Source organism: Megascapheus bottae, chromosome 24 (genome assembly GCF_031878675.1).
Source record: "Megascapheus bottae isolate mThoBot1 chromosome 24, mThoBot2.hap1, whole genome shotgun sequence".
NCBI lineage: Eukaryota > Metazoa > Chordata > Mammalia > Rodentia > Geomyidae > Megascapheus > Megascapheus bottae.
In genome coordinates this window covers 12,648,659-12,670,132 of record NC_143532.1, presented here as the reverse complement: position 1 = coordinate 12,670,132, position 21,474 = coordinate 12,648,659, and the positions used below count along the sequence as shown (strand labels likewise).

Here is a 21,474-nt window from a genome sequence, read left to right as displayed (position 1 = left end):
TTTTCTGGGAAGTGTAGTCCCGTGGACTCTTGGGGGGTGGGGCTTGGAAAGGAAGTGGGCCCCACTTCCGTCCAAGGTCCTGACGGCTTGGGTCTGCACCGGAAGTGCATGGCCTGCCGATGTGGTGTCTACTGACTGTGGTTTCAGCCTTTCCCTCTTGTTTCTCTGGCTGGGTGTTTGCTTTACACCATGGCGGTAAGGAGTGAAATTAGGGAAGGGTTCGCATCCCCAAAACGCTCCCGGGGCTAGGAGAGTGAAGAAGAGAGAAAAGACATCCAGGAATAAGGAGTGGGCCGGAAGGGGCGCCATCCAATGGCAGATTATAGTAGAGCTAGGTGGTTGGGGAAAAGGAGATGGCGGCCAAGGACCAGAGTAGAGCTACTCCAGCCTCGGCTCGCTACCCAGAGAGTGCTGGACTTTACCAGCGTAACTAGAGAAGGTATTAGCTCAAACTGGATTGTCTCAGGGTGAGCAGGAGGCGATCATAGCTGAGAGTGCTGTCAAGATGGGTGTCAGCTCTTACCACGCTTGCAGGAAGTGTGGACATCCCAGCGGTCGTTTGGTTTGAGCATGACGAGGACCTCGCTGAGAGGCAGGTGGAACTTGGTAGCTAGCCAGGCTGGGCCATAGGGAGCGAGAAGGACTATGGCTGAGAATAGTTCTGACAGCGTTTTATTATCCCTCTACAGCCCAAGGGCAAGGTGGGCACTAGAGGGAAGAAGCAAATATATGAAGAGAACAGAGAAACCCTAAAGTTCTACCTGCGGATCATTCTGGGGGCCAATGTAAGTAGTCGCTTCTCCTCCTCCTTCTCCTCTTCTTTTTTTATGGTGTGTCATGGGGCTTGAACTTTACCTGTCTGGGCGCCGTCCCTGAGCTCTTCAGCTCAAGGCTACAGCCCTACCCCTGGGCGTGAGCGTTATCCCTGATCTCTTCAACTCAAGGCTGCCGCCCTACCCTTTAGCCAGGCCCCACTTCCTATTTTCTAGAAGGTAATTGGAGATAAGAGTCTCAGGTCCTTTTGTGCCTGGGCTGGCTTTGAACCTTTATCCACAGATCTCAGCCTCCTTGAGTAGCTAGGATTACAGGCGTGAGCCACTGCTCCTGCTACCTCTTTTCTTCTATACTTACTCATAGCCCCACAATCATCAGCCCTGTTTGATGAGTGTGGATACCATCTAATAGCTGTGCTGTATGGAATGGGGAGATAGTTCTATTCTATTTCCTCCCACAGGCTTAGCCTAGTAGCAACCTTGAAAGAGGAAAACACTCTTGGATTAGCCAGGATAACTTTTTTATTCCGAGAAGGGAGCTCGTAGGTGCACTTGAACACAAATACTCTTATATAGCCAAAGCTCCAGAAAAGAACATTAAAAAAAAAAAGTATAGGTGAGGGCTAGATGTGATGGTACATGCCTGTAATAGCTGCTTAGGAATCTGAAGCAGGAGGAGCAAGACTCCTGCTGTTCCCTGCCCACCTGGGCCACATAGGCAAGATTCTAGTCTCAAAAGAAGAGGGCAGGGAGTGTGGCCTAATGGTAGAGTGCTTGCCTAGCATGCACAAAGCCTTGGGTTCAGTTCCTTGGTACCACATACAAAGAAAAAAGCTGGAAGTGGTACTGTGGTTCAAGTGGTAGAGCACTAGCCTTGAGGAAAAACCCAAGGGCAGTGCTCAGGCCCTGTGTTCAAGCTCCAGGACTGACAAAAAAGGAAACAAAAAAGAAAAAAGAAAGAAAAAGGAGGAAAAGAAAACAGGGGTTTAGTTCAGTAATGTAGCACTTACTCTGGTTTAATTCAGGAATTCAGGATACCCCTCTCCCCCCAAAAAATGTACACAGAAATGAGGAAGGATTTGGGTACAGAACAGTGCTTAGTAATGAAAGTAAATCACAAGCAAAAAAAAAATATATATATACACATACATATATATGTATGTATATATATATGTATATATATACACATATATATGTGTGTGTGTGTGTGTATATATATATATATATATTAGACTGTCCTACCACAGGGCTTCTCTCGTGGGCTGACTTGGGTATGAGAGTCAAATCTGATTATTCAGTCAGAAAGCAGGGCTCTTCCTTCTACCCCAGAAGAACCCCCTGGCTTCTCCCAAAGCCTGGCCTAATTTATGGTCAGCGTTGAGGGAATCTTGAAAGAAGTCTGCAGTTTGGGAATAAACTTTCAACTCAAACCTTATTCTCTTTTTGTTCGCAGGCCATTTACTGCCTTGTTACCTTGGTCTTCTTCTACTCATCTGCCTCATTTTGGGCTTGGGTAAGTGTTCCCATTTCTGAAAGGTAACTGAGTGTAGGGTTAGTGGCTGGCCTTTGATGCCCCTATTTTTGTTCTGCAGATGGCCCTGGGCTTTAGTCTGGCAGTGTATGGGGCCAGCTACCACTCTATGAGCTCAATGGCTCGGGCAGCCTTCTCTGAGGATGGGGCCTTGATGGATGGTGGCATGGACCTGAACATGGAGCAGGGCATGGCAGAGTGAGTGTCCCCCACCGCCAGCCCAGGTGAGCGGCCCCAGGATTGGGGCTCTGGAACCTGAGTGCCCAAGACCCACAGATACTACTTGAATAGAGTGGAAAGGGGCCAAATGGGCCCACCTACTGCCTTTGGCAGCCTCCTTTCTATCCACAGGCACCTTAAAGATGTGATCCTACTGACGGCCATTGTGCAGGTCCTGAGCTGCTTCTCCCTGTATATCTGGTCCTTTTGGCTTCTGGTGCGTAGACTGGGGGAGCCTCTAAGAAAGGGCATGTATTCCCTTGGTATTCCTTCTTTGTACCTAGCTTCAAGTTGCCTTTTCTCCTCTAGGCTCCTGGCCGGGCCCTTTACCTTTTGTGGGTAAATGTGCTGGGACCCTGGTTCACAGCAGACAGTGGCTCCCCTGCGCCAGAGCAAAACGAGAAACGGCAGCGCCGACAGGAGCGGCGGCAGATGAAACGACTATAGCCGTTGACATGGTGGCCACAGGCTGCTGGGCACAGCTGGCTCTCTCAGGATATATGCCTCTCATGCCTGGAGCAGTGAGGGCCTAGTCCAAGGGCCATAAGCGGCCTAAAGAATAGGATTGTTGAATAAATGACTTCCAATGTGGCTAATGGCTGTGTGGTGATAATGACGGACAAGGCTACAGGCTTAGCCTTGTGGGAGTTTTAACAGAGTAAAACGCTCTTAACTAAGTAGGAAAACTTTATTTTTCTCCCTGAGTAGGGAGATGGGCATACACACACAACGCACATCACACATATCCACACACATTCTAATACTGCTCAAGGCACTGGCCCACAGACATGGGGTCCAGGGACTCGATTGCTGCGCAGAGCCCTCTTCAGTCTAGTATCTGTTACTGCAAGAACATCCAGACAGGTATCCTGAAGTCAGCCCCTTCACACCTCCAGGCCAGGAGCTTTGCTCAGTCCCAGTGCCTGCACCAGGTCATCTCCAAGCCCACTCTTCAGCGTCCTTCTCACTGCAGGGACAAAGTGGGGTTGGAATGACTGATGGAACTAAGGCAGTGGGCTTAGGGACAGGGGTACTCACAAGACTTGCGGTTGCCACGGGACCGTTTCCTTTCCCTAGCAGCTAAGGCGCGAGGACTGCTCTTGGTTACTGACTGCACCAGCAGGTCCATAATCTCATCGGATGTGTCACTGGGTAAACTGGAGCCTGAGGGCTCTTCAGGGGGTGCAGTAGAGGACCCCACTGTTGGGTGTGTAATTGGGGAACTGCTCTGGATCATGCCTGAGGGAGACCAGAGAGCAAAGTGAAGTCAGGGCGGCCCAAGAGCCCATTTCCCCCGCAGCTAGGGAACATACCTCTGCTCCGGCGGCTGTGTGTGGTGTCCTCAGGCCTACTGATCAGCAGACTCTTCATACTGGCGTGACTGTCGGCATCACCCCGGCCTGGCCCACTGCCCACTGCCACTGGAACAGATGGGTTGCTGGGGGCTTCCCCAGCTACCCCTGAGAACTTCTCTGTCTGGAGAAGGGAGAAGGGTGAGCTGGGGTCAGGAGAAGGGACTGGGGGAATGGCAGTCAAGACCTAAAAGGACATCCACCTCTGTGATCATGCGTCCCCGGGTCTTGTTGCGCTCGCGATACGTGGCCCGCTTCTGCTGCTGCTGTAGAACCCTTTCTCGGCAAGTCCGATACTCAAGTGCAAACTCGCGTAATATGTGGCAGAACTGCATGATGCGCACTTCCCGAGCTGCCTGTGCAGTGTAGCCCAGGTAGAGCAGGAAGGCATGGAACCTAGGTAAGTTGAAGTGGAGGGAATCCTGTTTGGTGTTTGAGAGACGGTGGCAGCCATTCTCCCTTTCCCTGAGCCCATGCCCTACCTGTTACAGACCCGGCGATGCACAACCCTCAGCATGGCAACACGGCGGGCACATTGGGCCAGGAAGTGGGTAAGGCGGGCACGCAGAGCTGGGGCCAGTTCATGCTTAGCCAAGCTCCGCAGGCTCTCCTCAGCTGCCCTGCTCCTGCGCTCCAGCTGCCCCAGGTTCTCTGTCAGTTGCTCAAAGTCGACCTGAGAAAAGCAAGTAGGTGGGCTGGGACTCAGTGGTGGAGTGCTTGCCTAGCATGCATGAAACTCTGGGTTTGATTCCTCAGTACCACATACACAGAAAAAGCTGAAGTAGTGTTGTGGCTCAAGTGGTAGAGTGCTAGCCTTGAACAAAAGAAGCTTAGGGCTAGTGCCCAGGCACTGAGTTTGAGCTCCAAGACTGGCAAAAAAAAAAAAAAAAAAAAGGGGTGGGGGCTGGGATGTAGCTCAGTGGCAAAATGCTTGCCTAGCAAGTACAATGTCCTGGGTTCGAAGCCTAGTACCAAAAAAGAAAAGACAAAAAATAAAAATCAAGGTATACATGCTGTTCTGCTGTCCTCCCACAGACAAGAACACTGCGTCAGGTCTAAACAGCTTGTGTCAAGTGGGCCAGTCTGGACCCTAGAGACACAGCTGAGATTTGGCGGTTGGCCTTTCAAAAGCTCAGGTTGAGTGGAAGGTTGAGGCAGGAAGATTACGAATGAAACCTGAGCAACTTACTGAGACATCTCAAAACAAAGAGCTCACAGTTTGACATAAGAAACATACAAGTCCATCTGATCCAATAATAAACAGAGAAGGCTTCTTGGAGGCTCAACATACCCCAAGACTGAATAGACACGGCTAGACCAAGAAAAGAAACAATATTAGTGGCAAGGAACACAGTTCACACACCTGTAGCCTGAGCAAGTCCTGGCACACTGGTGCAAATGGGAGAAGGGGAAGAGCCCGCCCAGGAGCCATGCTCCCTCAAGCCTTGGCTAGTCTTGGAATCTCTGGCTGATACTAACCTTAGCACAGCGGGTCAGGGCAGGAATTTCGGAATAGAGGTCAGAGGAATCTGGTCGTGTCTGGATCACCAGGGAGCAGAGGTGGTACAGCAGGGACTGCCGGCGCACTGTGTCTTTTACCTCTGATACCTTCTCCAGGTAGCTCAGCTCGAAGCCACTGCTCTGAAAGGACATTGTATGAGCCTGGGGCTGGTTCACTCCAGAACCCTGGTCCCTGGTCTCCATGTTCTTTTACTCACCTGAGAGCCATTGAGGAAGTTGCCCACAGCTAGCAGGGTAGCCAAGATGCAATGGAAAGTGGCATTTTGCACCAGCTGTTCCATGCCCACTTTCAGGTCAAACAGTGGCTCTGCAATTTCCTAGTATGGGGGACCAGGGGTGCTCAGACTACATGGTTATCACTCACCTGTTCCTACCACCTGTCCCACTTCACGACCCAGGTACCCGTTCCATGCTGTCATAGTCTAGCTTGAAAGCCCAGAGTTGTAAACGGGCAGCCAGGCCCCCAATGGAGGCAAGTGTCATCAAGAAATTCTCAGCAGGGCCCAGCGGTATATCCGGGTTGGCCAGCTGGGCTTCCTCAATCTTCTGCCTTTCCTCCTCCGTGGGCATCATGGTCAGTAGTTTCTGAAATGCAACAACCATCACCCCTTATTACAGGCCTGAGGCTTTGGGCATTAATTAGCTTAGTCATACGGGGGGATGCCCCAGACTCTAGGGGAACCCCAACAGTAATGCCAGGCCCATGCCCATGCCCACCAATGAGTCACCAGAATCACTCACTGACCAAAGGACAGGACTAGGCCTTCCATCTCCCTTCCCACATCTGAAGGGTAATGTGTTTTCACCTCAATGCCATCCTTGCTGACAGCAAACTCGTCAAAGTTGAGCAGGGCAGCCTTAATGACATGGACAGGTGGTAAAGTGGTTAGGCCAATGTTGATGGCGTTGCTGCGCTTGGGGTCTAGCACTGTGGTCATTGTCCGGCGGCCCTCACCAGCTTTCTGCAAGGTTGGCGGAAGGGCAGAGTAACGGGGTGAAAAGACTAGCTGAGGCGATAATCGAAACAAGCAACTTCAACATCCTCTGAATGGCCCAATGACTCCGGAACTCGTGATGTAGGACAGCTAAGGTACTGAGCTGCCTTGAGCTTCTAGTGAAGGCTCTTACTGAGTCTCTTAGACAGGTTCCTCTCCATTCTCGACCTCACCTTTCCCCACATGGGGAAATCAGGAACTAGATCCAACAGCTCAGCCCTTTGAGCTCATTCCTCCCACTTTTAGGATGTTTACCTTGGAGGGTAGTATGTCCTTGGCTCGAGATTCAAACAGATGTTCCAGCCGGGCTGTATCGACAGAGACAGGCTCCAGGGAGGCCCACAGGGTAGGGCAGGGCCCAAAGTGGCTTCCAGAACCCCCTTGTCCCCCAGACAGCTTTAGCTCTCGCCAGAAAAGTTTTACTGTCTTCCTCTTGGTGGGAATGACTGGCCCATCAAGTGCTGAGAGGGGAGGAGGGGCAGTTAGGGGTGGAGGAGGTGGGCAGGGTCCTTTGATGGGTGGGAGAGGTGGTGGAGGAGGAGGTGGGGGGCCTCCGGAGAATAAGGGGGGTGGGGGTGGGATCCCTTTTCCAGCTTCCACAGGCTCCACATTTAGCACGTCTTGGTCTTCATCATCCCCCAGATCTGAGAAGTCCAGGTCTCCAATGCACAGCTTGGGTACACGGGTAGGGAGATCATGGATTGTCTCGGCCTTGGGGCTTGATGCTATCAGTGGCTCCTTGGCCTCTGGTTCAAGGCTCCGCTGAGCCCGGAGTAGGATTCGGGACACAGGGCTTTGAGGTGTTTTGGGTGAAAGCGCTGGTTCCGGGGAGTCCCATAGTTCCCGGGTGCCTAGCAAGAAGGATGCAACTGTCAGCCTCATGCCTTCTGTGGGGCAAGAAAGATCCGGCATTGTACCACCAACCTACTCACCTGAGGACCCATCAGCCTCATCCATCATGGTTCCAGCCAGTGCCTCTGCCCGGCCCTGGGCCAGTGCAGCCTGCTTCTCTGTTTCTGCTGCTGCCACATTCTCCAGGAAGCGGGCTCTGGGGGGAGGTATCTGTCAGTGACAGTGTCTGACCCAAGTCCAGCCTAAGGTAGTGCACATGCCTTGCTTAATTCCGACGCACTGCCCTTAATTGCAGGCACACACAGGCACAGGCACAGGCACAGGGAACAGTCCATGCACTGAGCAGACCCCTGACACCCAAAGTCAGCCTCTGTTCAGTCTTCTTACAGGAAGAGTTAACTACCAATCCAGCATTCTTAGACCAAAGTACAGGGAGATGTTGTACTTATTAGCATCTACCTTGCAACCTTTGTGTTTACTGTCTTGATGCTAGACAAGGACCATTAGACCATGGAAGAGGGACAGCTATCCCAATGGGCACATCATGCTCTCTCCCTCTGGGCCTATCTGGCATCTTCTGGGAGGGAGAGCTCATGTCTAGAAAAGGACCTGGCAAGTGGTAGGCACTGTTTATGTTGAAATAATGAATGTGATCCAGTTTCTTTCTGGCCTCTCTAGTCTCTGCTGGCCTCGAGTCTCTGCTTTTCCTTTAGCCTTAAGTTTCTCTATCACCCCACACACCACACAGCACCCTAGATTATTTCCTTGCCCTATTCCCAACCTACTCCCTATTCCCCATCTCTGGTCTGTTGTTATTAGAAGTACAGGGATCTCTGTGACCACAGTGGGCTGCTTCTTAATGCTTGGTTTGGGGGATACTAAAGACTGGGAGGTAGGAAGCCTGAGAGGCTATTTTCCCCCACCCCCAGCTATGGCAGTATGGGACATGAAATCCCTGCTGGAGAAGCAATGCTGAAGCCCTGAGCACAAGGCAGGCTTGGCAGGCTGGCTTCCGTACTTACTCTAGCCTGACCTGCCCCACAGGGGACTGAGGGATGGGTGGGCTCTCAGGGGCCCTGGGTGAGGGGATGAGAGGAAGAGATGGTAACTATGGTGCTGGCTCTAGCCCTTGGGCTAGAGCCACACAGAGCTGAACAGTGATTTTAGGGCTCTTGCCAGCCACAAGGGGGCAGAGGAGGGATGAGGGTACAGGACATGGGGAAACTGGAAATGGAGGAAGAGAGACTAACATGAAACTGGACAGGGTGCAGCAGTGATGAGAAGTGAGAGAGAAACAGACAGGCAAGGGGACAGGGAAACAGATGATAAGAGGCAAAGGCAGGTGGAACAATGGGAGGAGATAAAGAGAAGCCACAAGAGGAAGACCGGTCAGAGCCGAACCTCACTCCGTAGCAGTCACTTACCAAGTGGGAGCAGTTTGGTGAAGTCTGGAAAGAGAGAAAGCACGCGTTTGGGCAGAGGAGGATGAGGGCCCATGGAGGGGCACAAAGTAGAGGGACAGCTGGAGATAGGACACTGGGGGCTGCCCCTCTCTCCCTACTTACTTGTAGATGCTCCTCTCACAGGAGCTGTCTGCTGTGGAAGCCATGGAAATGGTAGGAAAGAGGTTCACTGAGGTGATAACAGAAGCAGGGCTTGCAGAGCTGGAGGTGGGGCTTGTCAGAGCAGGGCTAGTTGAGATGAGCCCAATCGGGGAAGCAGGGCCTGAAGAGCTAGAGGCAAGGCTTGTCAGCAGATAGAGCCACACCTGGCCATTCACTCTTCATCTACCCAGGCACGTACTTACCTAGCTTCTGGGGCACGTACAGGACAGCCACCCCCTTCTAGAGATCTGCGGCTCCTCTTGCCCTCCTCGGACGACGGCTTTCGCCGTTCTCTTCGGCCACCTGCAGCTGCTGCTGCTGCTGCTTCCTCCATGTCCCCATCCTCCAGCCGAAGAGCGCTCTAGTGGAGGTGGCCAGGATGTAAGCAAGCATGTGAGGCTCAGTAGTTAGAATGGGTGCTGGGGAAATGTACCTCTCCTTTTCATCTTCCCACTCTAGCCTACCTCATAGAGCATAAGCTGTGTGCGCAGGTCCACATCTGTACCAGGGGTGCCCAAATGGCGCTGGACCAGTGTCTCCATACCCTGCTGCTCTAATGCATCTGTCACATCATAGAAGGAGTCTTGGTCAGGCAATGCAGCCAGCGTCTGAAGGGAGGGCATAGAAAGCCAAGGTTGAGGTTGGTGGGGGCCACAGGTCAGGACCCACAGGTACCCAGTTGGCACCTGGTCCCCAGAGCACACCTTGTTGATGAGGGTGACAGTGTACACCAACAGCTCTGCATCAGCACCATTCTTCTCCTCTAGGATGGATACCAGATTGGCCCAAGGAAGAACACCTACCACATAGAAATGGGAGCAGTCAGAGGGGAGGCAGGGAGGAGAGAGGGCTCTGAATCGGAGGAGAGATGGATAGACAGGCTCTGACCGGTGGTGTTGGCCACAGAGTTGACTGCCCGGATGAAAAGAGGTGCATTGTTCTCAGAGTATTCCACAAACACCAGCAGCAGCTTCAGGGCGGTCTTCACCACTAAGCGGGACTTGGGGGAGGGAGGGGGAGAAGTCACCACACGTGAGAGCGGCTTAAGCCAGACCATATCTGTGGAAAAGCACCTGAGGCTGCACTAAGAGAAGAGTCTAGGTAGAAAGACTTTGGCTCCAGCCCCAAGCTTGGGAGAGTTTTCTAAGCTTAGAGGGGCCTCAGACATACTCTATTCCAGCCCACTTTGCAGAAGAGGAAAGAGGCCCAGGAGAAAGCAATGAGGAAAGCATGCATGACTGGGTATGCAAAGGCCACTTACCAAGCTGGCACACAGTGTGTACAGCCACTGCACTGTCTCACTATGGGCCACCACTCCCAGCATCCCATCCACGAAAAGCATCAGCTGGCCCAGTGCTAGGAACATAGGAATGGGAAAGTGGTCAGTTAGGGATGGGAAGACAAAGGTCCCGGGGTGTGGGGAGGAGAGGACAGCAGGGCTAACCTCGAAGGATGTAGCTCTGGTAGTTGTGGTCGGCAGCAGCACCCACGCGGATCAGGCAGCTCAACCCTTCTGAGTGTACAAATTCGGGCACCAGATCCTTGTCTTCCTAGACATACCATGGGGGAGTTTAGGACACCCACTGTGGGACACCCACCCTCAGCCCACCTCCAGACCTCACCTGGAAGATTTGCTTCAGTGAGAAGAGGGAGCGGCGGAGCTCAGGACCACTGGAGCCGTATAACTTTTCTGCAAGAAGTGAGCGAGCATGAAACCCACAAGGGGACATAGAAGTTTTCTTCCAGTGACACATAACCACCATAAAGAAGATTCTAGTATTTGCAAACTTCCTTTTCCTCCATTCCCTGACCCTGCCCCATCACTCTCTGCTCACACACACACACACACACACACACACACACTCTACCACCATCATTACAGTCTAGATGGGCATCAGTCCTGGCTCTAGAAAGGAAAGCATGAGGGCAGGGGGTTATCCAGGCTCTGATCGATTCTGTCCACGTCCAGCATAGGCCTGAAAGAAACTAGGCCACCTAGGTTATTGTGTGTGCAGGGGATGCTGAACAGTGAACACTGAAGCCTTCACATACTCACCCAAGATAGCATTGACCCTCACAGAGAGCTGGGTTCTCAGGATCAAGGTAGGCTTCCTCCCTTTGCTAAAATCAAGCAGCCAGGTCAGCAGCTTGTTCATTCTTCAGAGTCCCACCCTGCAAGCCACCCGTCCCAGCTCCTTCCTTCCAAGAGCCCGAGGGTTAGTGAGACAGGAGGGCTTGTGCAAACACAGGTATCTCAGGTATGTGAGAGCCCCTACTTCCATTCTGGGCAGCAGATAACACTGGTCAGGGTGTGTGATTCCTCAAGCACAGTTTGCTGGGAAAGCAGGAGGTGACCTATAGCCCAGGCTGTAGATCAAGTGTCTCAGCTGTTGACACTGGAGACTTATTGGGACTTGGCTCAAACTCATGCTGCTAGCTCCTCAAGGGAAGGGGAAAGGGCTTCCTGGCCCTATCAGCTCTAACCTGATCTCCTCATAGAAGCCTTCCAGCATCTCCCGCTGCTCTTCTAGGGACAGCTCAGCATCCAGGTAGTATCCAGAGGGAGACACTTGCAGGGCACAGTCCTCCAGCTGGGGACAAAAGGCAGACGTGAGGCTATAGTTAGGATGTTGAATGTCCCCTAAAGGTCCATGCATTAAAAGCTTGATCCACGGGGTGGCGCTGTTGGGAGGTAGTGGAACCTTAGTGATGTGGGGTTTCATAGGAGGCTCTTAGGTGCTCTTGAAAGGAAATAGGGGACCCCAGCCACTTCAGTCTTGCTCTCTTTACACCCTGGCTCACAAGATTTAATAGTTTGCCATGAACTCTGGCCATGATGTAGCATCCTCATCAGAGGCCCAAAGAAATGGAACTGCCTGGTTTGGGACTCAAACTTGCTAGACACACACACACACACACACACACACACACACACACACACACACGTATCCTTGAGGTTTGGCAGAGAGGCTGTGTATTCCTCCAGCAGTTGTTTCTCAAGCTCCTACTGTGTGCAGGGCCCACCTGTCCCTTGCTGTCTGTACTTGCCATCTCTCTCAGATAACATTGGTAACTGTTTAAGGTTCAGATTGGGTGCCACTTTTGCAAAACTTTTCTGAACCATAACTCTGGTTTGTATATCCTCTCCATAGGTCTTCTAGCATTGTAACATCCTTAACATTGGCCTCATCCATCCTAACCGGGTTCTCTGAGTTCAGGCACCCTGCCTGTCTCACTCCTTGCTGTATCTATGGAGCCTAGTATATCACCTGGTACAGAGAAGCTGTCACTAAACATTTGCCAAGTTAATGAACATAAATGAGTTGTTGCCTTCAAGAAAGCTCACAGTTGGGGGGCTGGGAGTTTGGCCTAGTGTTAGAGTGCTTGCCTAGCATGCACGAAGACCTGGGTTCGATTCCTCAGTACCACATACCTAGAAAAAAGCTGGAAGTGGTGGTAGAGCACAGGTGGTAGAGCTCTAGCCTTGATAAAGTCCAAGGACAGTGCTCAGGCCGAGTTCAAGCCCCACAACTGGCCAAAAAAAAAAAAGAAAAGAAAGCTCACAGTTGGGTGGGGTGATAAGCTGTAGCCAGGAAACATTAAAGCTCACAGAGATGTGCAGGGAGGGGCAAAAATCAGAGTCCACGTGTCTATCTCTGAGAAATCATTAATAGACTCCCCAGTCCCTCCAAGCCTCAGAAGCTTTGTCCTCTTCCCAAAGGGGGCTGTCAGTTATCATGGTCAACAGTCCTACCTAGTCCTTAGATTTTGGGTCTGATCTAGTTAGTCTATAGTGGAATCCTAAAACCTGCATTTGTTATTGGGTTGGGTTTTTTGTTTTATTTTGTTTTTGCAAGCACTGGGGTTTGAACTCAAGGCCACATGCTTGCTTGGCTGATAAACTATCATTTGGCCCACACCTCCAGGCTATTTGCTGGTTATTTTGGAGATGGAGTTTGGAGGATTTTTCTGTGAGAGCTGGCTTTGAACCAGGATCCTCTAGATCTTAGCCTCCTAAGCAACTAGGATTACAGCTGTGGGCCACTGGCACCCTAGCTTGGAGCCTGCAGTTGGAAGAAGGCACACATCCCATCCATGTGTATACTTCCCATTTTCCCTCCCTCCAGCCTGGCTCCTCTGCATCCCTACTAGGTGGGGTGCTTGGCCCCTCGTGAAGCACTTATAAAGAGGTCTGAAGGAAGTGACTCCCGGCACTGAAGGCAGCACTGCTTCCAGACAGCTCCCCCACAGCACAAGGCTGCCATGCAGGGAGCGCTAAGCTAAGTCTTCTACTTGAATGATTGACCCTTAAGTGCTATGACCAAGACTGGGCCCACCTCTGGAGTAGGGAGGAGGGTCTTTTGGTCTCCATATCAGACAAGTCATTTGCCTGGCAATTTTTATCAGCACTGTCCTGCTATAGACTTCACCCAAGAGATTACAAGTACTGTTGGTCCCCAGGGAGAAAGAGTCCAGCTCCAGTCTCTATTGAACACCCCAGCTCTGAGCCTGACCTGGCTCCTTCCTGGCAGTTTAGCTTAAAGGGCCCTTGGGTGACTCCCCTCCCCCCTTGCCCTGGGACATGGGACACAGGACAAACACTCCAGCCTGTTCTCTGTCGCACTTCCTGTCTGGCTGCCTGCCCTCCCCTGGGTGCCTTGGGCGGGCCTGGCCTCTTTCCCCTCCCAGAGAGCAGAGTCATCTTCTCCAGGGCTACTAGTCACAGGCAATAGTATCTCAAAATTAGGGCCTTTTACTCAGGGCCAGCGCAGCTGAGGGCATCCTCACATTTCTCTTGATCTCTACCCACAGTGACTCAACAGCCTGCCCATCTCACCCCCATGAGGCTCCAGCTGTGTCTCCTTGTATCTTGACTAGAGAATTTGGGGACCCTAGAGAAACAAACTTCCAACAGAGTTACAACTTCCTCCTCAGAGATCACATATAAAACAGTTAATTTATCCAAACATTCATGAACCAGGCTAGTTTTAGGTGCAGAAGGCATAGCAAGAACCATACTGTCTGCTTTCCCCTCCTTTTTAGCACAGCAGAAGAAAAACTTGACTTAGAAAAAAAAGACAAAACAAAACTATGTTCAAGTAACCTGTTTCTTGATTTTTCTTATTATAATCATAGCTGCTCGGCAGGCTAAGATTTGAGGATCTGGTTTGAAACCAGGCCAGGCAGAAAAGTCCTCATGAGACTCTTATCTCCAATAAACTACTCAAAAGAGCCAGAACTGGCTCTGTGGTTCAAGTGGTAGAGTGCTAGCCTTGAGTACAAAGTGGCTTAGAGATAGTGCCTAGACCCTGAGTTCAAGCTGCAGGACTGTCCCCCCCAACAAAAAGCCTCTGTTCAAGCCCTAAGATAGGCACACTCACAAAAAAAGGAATCAAAGAAAGAAAAGGAAAAAAGATTCTGAAACAGTCATGCACTGGTGATTCATGCTGATAACATTAGCTACTCAGAAGGCTGAGTACTAAAGGATGGAACTTTGAAGCTAACCAGAGAAAAATGTTTGCCAGACTCTATCTCCAAAGTAACCAGCAAAAAGTAGGGTTGGAAGTGTGGCTCAGAGGTAGAATACTAGCCAAGCAAGCAAGATAGCAAATAGAAGGACCTATGTTCAAATCCCAGTACTGAAAAGAAGCAGAAAAAGATTACAAGTAAATGGTGAATCACAGCTCCTATGGGCTCTATGATAGGGGAGAGGTGGACTGCTATAAACACTTGGAGGTGGATCAGATTATATCTGGTAACCACTCATATAACCAGGTATTAGGTCAAAGTTGTATATGCACAGAGAGAGGCCTCCTTCTCCATCCTTGCTGAGTCAAGAATGGCTTTCTCCTTTCAGGATACCATTTAGGAAAGAGTCTGAAAACTCAGTGTCGAGCTCTCCAGCCTCCTCAGCTGAGCAGGTTTAAGTCTCCTTATCACTTCTTCCGACTAGTCCTGGCAGTCCATTTACAGTGAGGAGGTTCAGGTGTAGTAGCATTCAGCTTCCAAAGTGGAGAGTGGAAGACTAAGGCCAAGACAACAGCCAAAAAAGGAGACTTCCTGCCAGCAAGATGGTACTTATCCCTCACACTCCTGCCCCTTCCGGGGGTCATCATGTTGAGAGCCAAATTTCTGGGCCTTGTTTCTCACACCCTGGGGCTGGGCCAGGCCTGAGCAAGCACAAATCCCTGTCTCTGTTAATAATGCTAAGGGTCAGTCCACAGTAGGGGTCCATATTCTTAGCTCCATCCTGGCTCTTGTCTTCCTCACTTCTCTGGTTTCTGTCATGGGATACAGCTACTTCCCCATTCTTCCCACCACTCTCAGGCTCTGGCCTTTGGAAAGTCTAAACTCATTGGTTATGATGATGATTATTATATTTCTTTTTTCCCTTCAGACCTTTAATCTCAGTTTAAAGTTGAGCAAGCATATGGTTTAGTTCTCCTCATCATTTCCAGGCTCACATAACACCAGTTCTTTTTTTTTTTTTGTCACTCATGGGACTTGAACTCTGGTCTTGGTTGCTGTTCCTGAGCTCTCCAGCTCAAAGCTATGGCTCTACCATTTGAGCCACAGTGCCACTTCCAGTTTTCTGGTGGTTAACTAGAGATAAGAGTCTCACAGACTTTCATGCCCGGGCTGGCTTTGAACCTGGATCCTCAGATTTCAGCCTCCTTTTTTTAAATCAGCAAAGGGTTATATCACTGGTTACAACCTCTATTACTGGAGGCTTTTTTTTTTTTGCCAGCCCTGGGGCTTGAACTAATGGCTTGGGCACTGTTCCTGAGCTTCTTGAGCTCAAAGCTAGCACTCTACCACTTGAGCCACTTCCAGCTTTTTCTGTGTGTGTGGTACTGAGGAATCAAACCCAGGGCTTCATACATGCTAGGCAGGCATTCTACTACTAAGCCACATTCCCAGCCTGCTTTAGGATTTTTCCTATCATATACAGGAACAAGATGAAGCTCTACTTTCAACTCTTCAGATTTTTGACTCTGTACAGATAGGTGGGCATCTTAAGATGGAGAAATTCATCATTACCAGGATGACCTGTATTTTTTTTCCTTAGTGCAAGGCATAAAAGTATTGTGTATGCTTGGCAAGCACTATATCACTGAGCTATATCTGCCTCCTCCCATATAGATTCATTTGCTTTATTTTGTTTTTTTGAAATCTTGTTAGGCCTGCCTGAAAATGATCACTGAGCATAATAGCTCATGCCTTTAATCCAAGCTATGAATCTTCTGAGGTTCAAGGGCCAATGGGGAGAAAAAGTTATCCTGAGGCAAAACAAGCAGAAACTCTTGTGAGTATGGGTCATCTCAGCCAGCAAGAAAGGAGACCTACCCCAGGCAAAAAAACAAAATCCTACCTGAAAAATAACCTAAAGCAAAAGGACTGCAAGTGTGATTCGAGTGGTGGAAAATCTCAAGGTTCTGAGTAACGATTCTAGTATTGCCAAAGGGGGAAAAATATCCAAGATCTTCTGCCTTTGTACCACCATGCTTCACTTTTATACAGTTTAATATTGGACCATGGCATGTACTCACCAGTTGTCCCCTGCTACCCCCTCTGCTCCCCGACCCCCAGCAGTGTAATCTGGTAAGAATGAACATGCAAGGTGCAAAGAAGATGAATTACATGCTTACAGATGCTCATTTTAGGAAGTAATTACTGCCTTTCTCGGTGCTCAGAAGATCTTTTCCTGCTATCAAGTGTCTCCATCTCCAGCTAGATCACAATTTACTGGATAGGATGAAGTGGAAATCAAAATTTGTTATGCCTCCTCAGTACCAGATAACTAGACTCTCAGTATCCAGAAGATCATTTTACACGTGAGGAAACCAAGGCTCAGAAAGTAGTGATTGCCCAGGCAGCCTAGCCTTGAATGGAATCAGGGCTAACTGACCCAGATCTTGGGTGCATAGGCCTTGGAAATGCTCCAGGGAACCCTAAAGGGGAGGTGGAGTTAGAACTGGGACTACAATGTTTCCAAAGGCTAGGGACAGCTACTACTCAGCTTTCCCACCTCTGCAAATACCCCAAACTGGTCCTCCCAGTTCCAGCAAGGAAACTCACATACTCCAGTGTAACAGTGTCTACCTCTCGCAGGACCTAAGTCATGGGGTCTGTCGCCAGAGTGCTGCCCAGTTTCTCAAGCCCAGAAAGATCAGTAGGCTGGCTACAGGGAAGGCTTGGAGGTTAAGACTACCTGCTCTCATTCCTAATCTTTCATAGTCTTTCTAGAGATGCCAATACCAGGAGTCCAGAGAGTTCAGTTCATTACCAGAGTACCCTACAGTCCCCTTAAGAATCCTTAGGAGTGAAGGATGCAGGTCTGTGACACAGCACATTTGGCCTTGGGCTTGATCCTTGACACAGAAAAAAAAATTCTATGTGACTCCTTTAGTTGGCATCTATTCACGGAGCTCAGAAATAGACTCATATTACCACAACAGCTCCTAAGGGTAAACAGAGGCTAAAGTGGGTTGGAGTAGGGTCAGGACATCAGGCACAGTGCCATCTTTGTTCTACTCAGATCTTTAGCCACAGGTGTCGGGAAACAAAGTTGCTTGGAAATGACAGGATACATAAGGGTCATCTTTGCAGTCAAAGGTGGCTCTGGTTTTGGCCATAAGGTCAGAGAAGCACTTCAGGTTCCTCTGCCCAAAGCAGGGAGAGGTCAGAGATTTCCAGACATGTCAGGGACTCAATTCTCAGGGAAAGCTTTTGGGGCCCTTCTCCAAAAGGCAAGGCAGATCAACAGCTCTGAAAAAGATGCCAGAGGGTTAACTCTCTTTAAGGTAAGGGGAAAGTTCTGGGGCTGGAAAAGCCTTTGGCATAGATGGGAGAAAGATACTCTTTTTTTTTTTTTTTTTTTTTTTTTTTTGCCAGTCCTGGGCTTGAGCTCAGGGCCTGAGCACTGTCCTTGGACTTTCTCAAGGCTAGAGCTCTGCCACTTGAGCCTCAGCACCACTTCTGGCTTTTTTCTATGTATGTGGTACCAAGGGAATCGAACCCGGGTCTTCATGCATGCTAGGCAAGCACTTTAACCACTAGGCCAAACTCCCAGCCCCCAAGAGAAAGATACTCTTGAGTTCTCCTGGGGACACTAGGCCTGGCCCAGGGCACTGCCAGGCTCCCCTCACCAACCAGGCCAGAAGATGAGTCAGAGGCTGTGGCTAGGAGCTTCCTCTAGACTTGGAGGAAATGAGCAAGGCTTTCTCAGGCAGGCAAGCTCTGAATGGCTTAAAAGGGAGGTCCCAAGGGGAACTCTAGGCCCAATAGGAATTGGGAGAAGAGCTCCAGGGTGAGAGTGGGCCAGCCTGTGCACATATCCAGGGAGAGTAGTGGGTCTGCAGGAATGATGGAAGCCAGTACCCAGTGTGGAAGAGCAGAGTTTTCTTGTTTGTGACCTATCTTCTGGACAATCATACACAGGATGAAGCATTATTTATTTCTGTCCCACAGCCTGCAAAAGGGCTGCCTGGGTTTCCGGGCCATCTCTCCCTTCTAGAAGTCTAGAAAGGCAGATCTGAGTCATATCTGTGCCTCTGGGGCACCCACTTAATAGTAGTAGGGGAAGAAGCAGCTGCTGGCATTTCCTGCAAGGAAGAGCCCTACACCCCTTTCCTCAGTTTACTGATGTTCCTGCTCCTGCACTATTCTCAGTCTCTCTTCCTTCAGCTTTCTATTCTGGATCTGTGGTCACAGTTTATATTTGGGACACGCACATCACAGTGCATCTGACCATTACTGGCAAAGCTGTCAGCCCTAGGGAGTTCTGGCACCAAGAACTATGGTTATTTAGTGTGCCTTCCACAAATTCTCCCAGAGGGGGAGGGGGCAGTCCTAGGTGCTGTAGGTGGGAGATCTCAAATTTGATCACACCAGGAAGTACTGTTGAGATGGAGAACTTAAGCACATTCTCTATGGAGTGCCATAGGGTCCTTAGTTAGGGGGCAGAGAACAGGGTAAAGCACCTGGTATGTGTGTGTGGGGGGGAGTTTGCCCCCCCTCTGTTGTTGCTGGACAAAGCCTTGGGCAGGCTAGGCAAGTGCTGGACCAATTGAGAGCCATGCTTCCAACCCAAGCTTGCCGGCTTTTTTTCTTTCTCTATCTGTATGTGTTGCAGGGATCCTAATCCAGGGCCTTGTGCAAACTAAGCACACGAAGGTTTCTAAATGAGGGAGAAGGGATGATTTTGAGGTTTTTTACTGCAGCTTATCTCCCAGGCCTGCTTCAGTAGCAAGGGAGGAGAGTTCTTGAGTGGACTGGAAAAAAAAAAACAAACACCCAAACAATGTTGTTACTTAATAGAGCACCAACTATTTTTGCAGTGTTCCAGAAGCTTGGAGGCAAAACTGTCTCAGTACAGCACCACCTCTTCCTGCTTAGCACACCTACTCTACAGAATGAGACAGGTGGGGGACCTCTGGCTGGACATGATACCAAGCCCTACTGAACTGAGCAGGCCAAGAGGGGTTGGCACCAACATTTTTGATGTGTGTTGCATCCTTCCAGCTGTGAATTGAAAGCAGGGGCTCAGCCAGGACACGCGCCACTCCCCAGGATAATAGTCTTCCGCCTGCGCTCGGAGGCGGGGCTGGCCGCAGCGCGAGGAATGCAGGCTGGGGGGCCCGGCTCCCAGGGCACATTCCAGGGGAGACCCTGAGCTCAGGGGGCATGTTTGCGCAACTCGTCGCCCAGCTGCAGCAGCAGCCCCAAGTCCCACCCTTCACCTCTGGTCGGAGCAGACTCGCAGGCAGGGAACCCGGGATGGGGGGCGGGGGGAGGCGGTGAGTGCCTCTCAGTCTTAGCCCGGAAACAGCGCGCGGGAAAGGGCTGCCTGCGGGGGGCTGAGGGCGGCGAGCAGTAGGGGAAGGGAGAGGAGGTCCCGCGGGCCATCTGGAGAAAAAAGGCATCTCCATACTGTGCAAAGTCGGCCACGGGGCGCCAGCAAACTAGGGCAGGCTGGTAAATTTTCAAAACTAGCCCGTCCCCCTCTTCCCCCCCGATTTCCACCAGTGGAGGGTGTACGCGGTGGTGACTCAAAGGGCTTTTCCACTGATGTAGTCTCCCATGCTCCGCGTAGCCCGGGGCTATGGGGGCAGGCGGATCCCCGGGGATGCCCCTCACCCAGAGCAGTCTCTCCGGCACTGTCAGTCCGAGTCCCCACCTGCAGGGGTGCCACGCCCCCCCGCCAAGCACCTAATCCAGCCTCCAGCCACCATTCCCCGCCCGTACACCTCGAGCGACCCGCCCAGGCTCCGCCCTTCCTCCGAGTCCGGCCCCTCACCTTAACCAGAAGCAGGTGGAAGCTGGGATCTCGGCTCCGCCTCCCGGGTCCGCTAGAACCCACATAGCAGCCACCCTGGCAATCAAGGCGGGTGAACCCCGAGCTCCTCTTGGGGCGGGGAGGAGACAGGGGCAGCCAGAACGGGCAGACCGCAAACTCCCCAATCCCTTCAAACCTGAGAGCGGAACAATGCAGACCCAGCCCAGGATTCTTCTGCAGGAGAGCTCCAGCCTTCCCCGCAGAGGCACCGCCCACAGGCTTTTCAGGCGCGGTACCTGAACTCACACCACCCCAACTTTTCTTCGCAATCTCCTCACCTTGAGTGGCGCCCCAAGCAGGCGGTGCAGCGCAGGTATCTGCGCACTCAGAGGCAGCGCCCCGTCCAGGCTGCAGGTAGGGGCCCGGCGCGGCTCCGGGAAGTTGGCACATGCGAAGGGGTCGGTGTCTTCCAGGTACTGTACCCTCACGGTCACCACAGATACTAGCTCCCCGTCACCGCGCTCTTCCCCTCCCGCCATGGCTCCGTCACCCGCTAGGACCGCGCGCCTGGGGAGTCCAGCCTCGCAGAAGCTCCAACTTATCTGAGCTCCACTGTTTGGGCCGGGCCGGACCGGACGCCGCGGGAGGGGCGGAGCCAGACATGGGCGGGGCCGAGGAAGGGGGTGGAGCCAAGATGAGGCCCAGAGCGCGCACGATGGGTGGGGGGGACAACTACTTCCAGGGGGTGGGGCTTGCGCCAGCCACTCAGAGAGCCTGGTTTGGTGATCCCGTTACTTCCCTGGTTTGGAGAGCGGGAAAACCCGAGCTGGCGCCCCGCCTTGGAGAGTGCGGAAGGCCGGAGAAGCTTTCTTGGGATTTGGGATAGATTGAGGCTGAGGTTTGGGGGGACAATTTGGAGGTACATGGGGCGAAGTTTCTCCTGATACTCTTCCCCTGCTGAGTCTCGTTTAGGGATGGGATGATCCTAATTTTTTTTTTTTGTAGAGATTAGTGCAAGTTTTTCTCCTTCCTGAGGAAAGCAGTGGAGAGGAATGCCTTTGAGAGCAAGAAGTGAAAATAGATTTCACTGAAGGAAGAGGCGGGATCCGTTCCTTCAGTTGTGGGAAGAAAGGATGGATGCCCTTTCTCGAAAAAGACTGGGATGAGTCAGTTTGAGGAGGCAGGTAGCACATGTTTAGGGAAAGAAGTGGGACGCGATGCCCCTTGGTTTCAATGAAAACTGGGGCGATGAGCCCAGTGCCCCCGAAGTTGAGCGGGTCTCGCCCTCGTTTACAGGGAAATCCACAGGTTCCCTCGGTGTCATGAAAAAAAAAAAAAGGTGAGGTTGA

The 21,474-nt window shown here is 51.3% G+C and overlaps 2 protein-coding genes across 4 annotated transcripts; one reads left to right on the top strand and one right to left on the bottom strand.

The window, feature by feature from the left end:
• Positions 1-82: 82 nt before the first annotated feature.
• On the top strand, positions 83-3,119 carry Tmem208 (transmembrane protein 208). Of its 3 annotated transcripts, XM_090357463.1 has the most exons (6): positions 83-195; positions 690-785; positions 2,227-2,286; positions 2,366-2,502; positions 2,638-2,740; positions 2,833-3,119. In XM_090357463.1, exons 1-6 carry the CDS (start codon positions 190-192, stop codon positions 2,968-2,970), a joined length of 540 nt encoding a protein of 179 aa, XP_090213589.1. In that variant the 5' UTR covers positions 83-189; the 3' UTR covers positions 2,971-3,119. The 3 variants fall into 3 exon arrangements, with proteins under 3 accessions (XP_090213589.1, XP_090213590.1, XP_090213588.1); XM_090357464.1 differs by lacking the exon at positions 2,833-3,119 and having other exon boundaries at positions 2,366-2,528; positions 2,656-2,741; XM_090357462.1 differs by lacking the exon at positions 83-195 and having other exon boundaries at positions 2,656-2,740.
• A 90-nt stretch (positions 3,120-3,209) lies between these two features.
• Positions 3,210-20,737, bottom strand: Fhod1 (formin homology 2 domain containing 1). Its single transcript, XM_090357460.1, has 22 exons — positions 20,464-20,737; positions 11,332-11,438; positions 10,904-10,968; positions 10,470-10,537; positions 10,292-10,397; positions 10,109-10,203; positions 9,736-9,847; positions 9,552-9,646; positions 9,312-9,455; positions 9,051-9,208; positions 8,809-8,976; positions 7,324-7,439; positions 6,647-7,242; positions 6,203-6,358; positions 5,799-5,981; positions 5,594-5,713; positions 5,355-5,516; positions 4,358-4,548; positions 4,079-4,271; positions 3,837-3,999; positions 3,562-3,762; positions 3,210-3,490 (listed from the first exon to the last, which is right to left on the bottom strand). Exons 1-22 carry the CDS (start codon positions 20,662-20,664, stop codon positions 3,408-3,410), a joined length of 3,483 nt encoding a protein of 1,160 aa, XP_090213586.1. The 5' UTR covers positions 20,665-20,737; the 3' UTR covers positions 3,210-3,407.
• Positions 20,738-21,474: the final 737 nt, after the last annotated feature.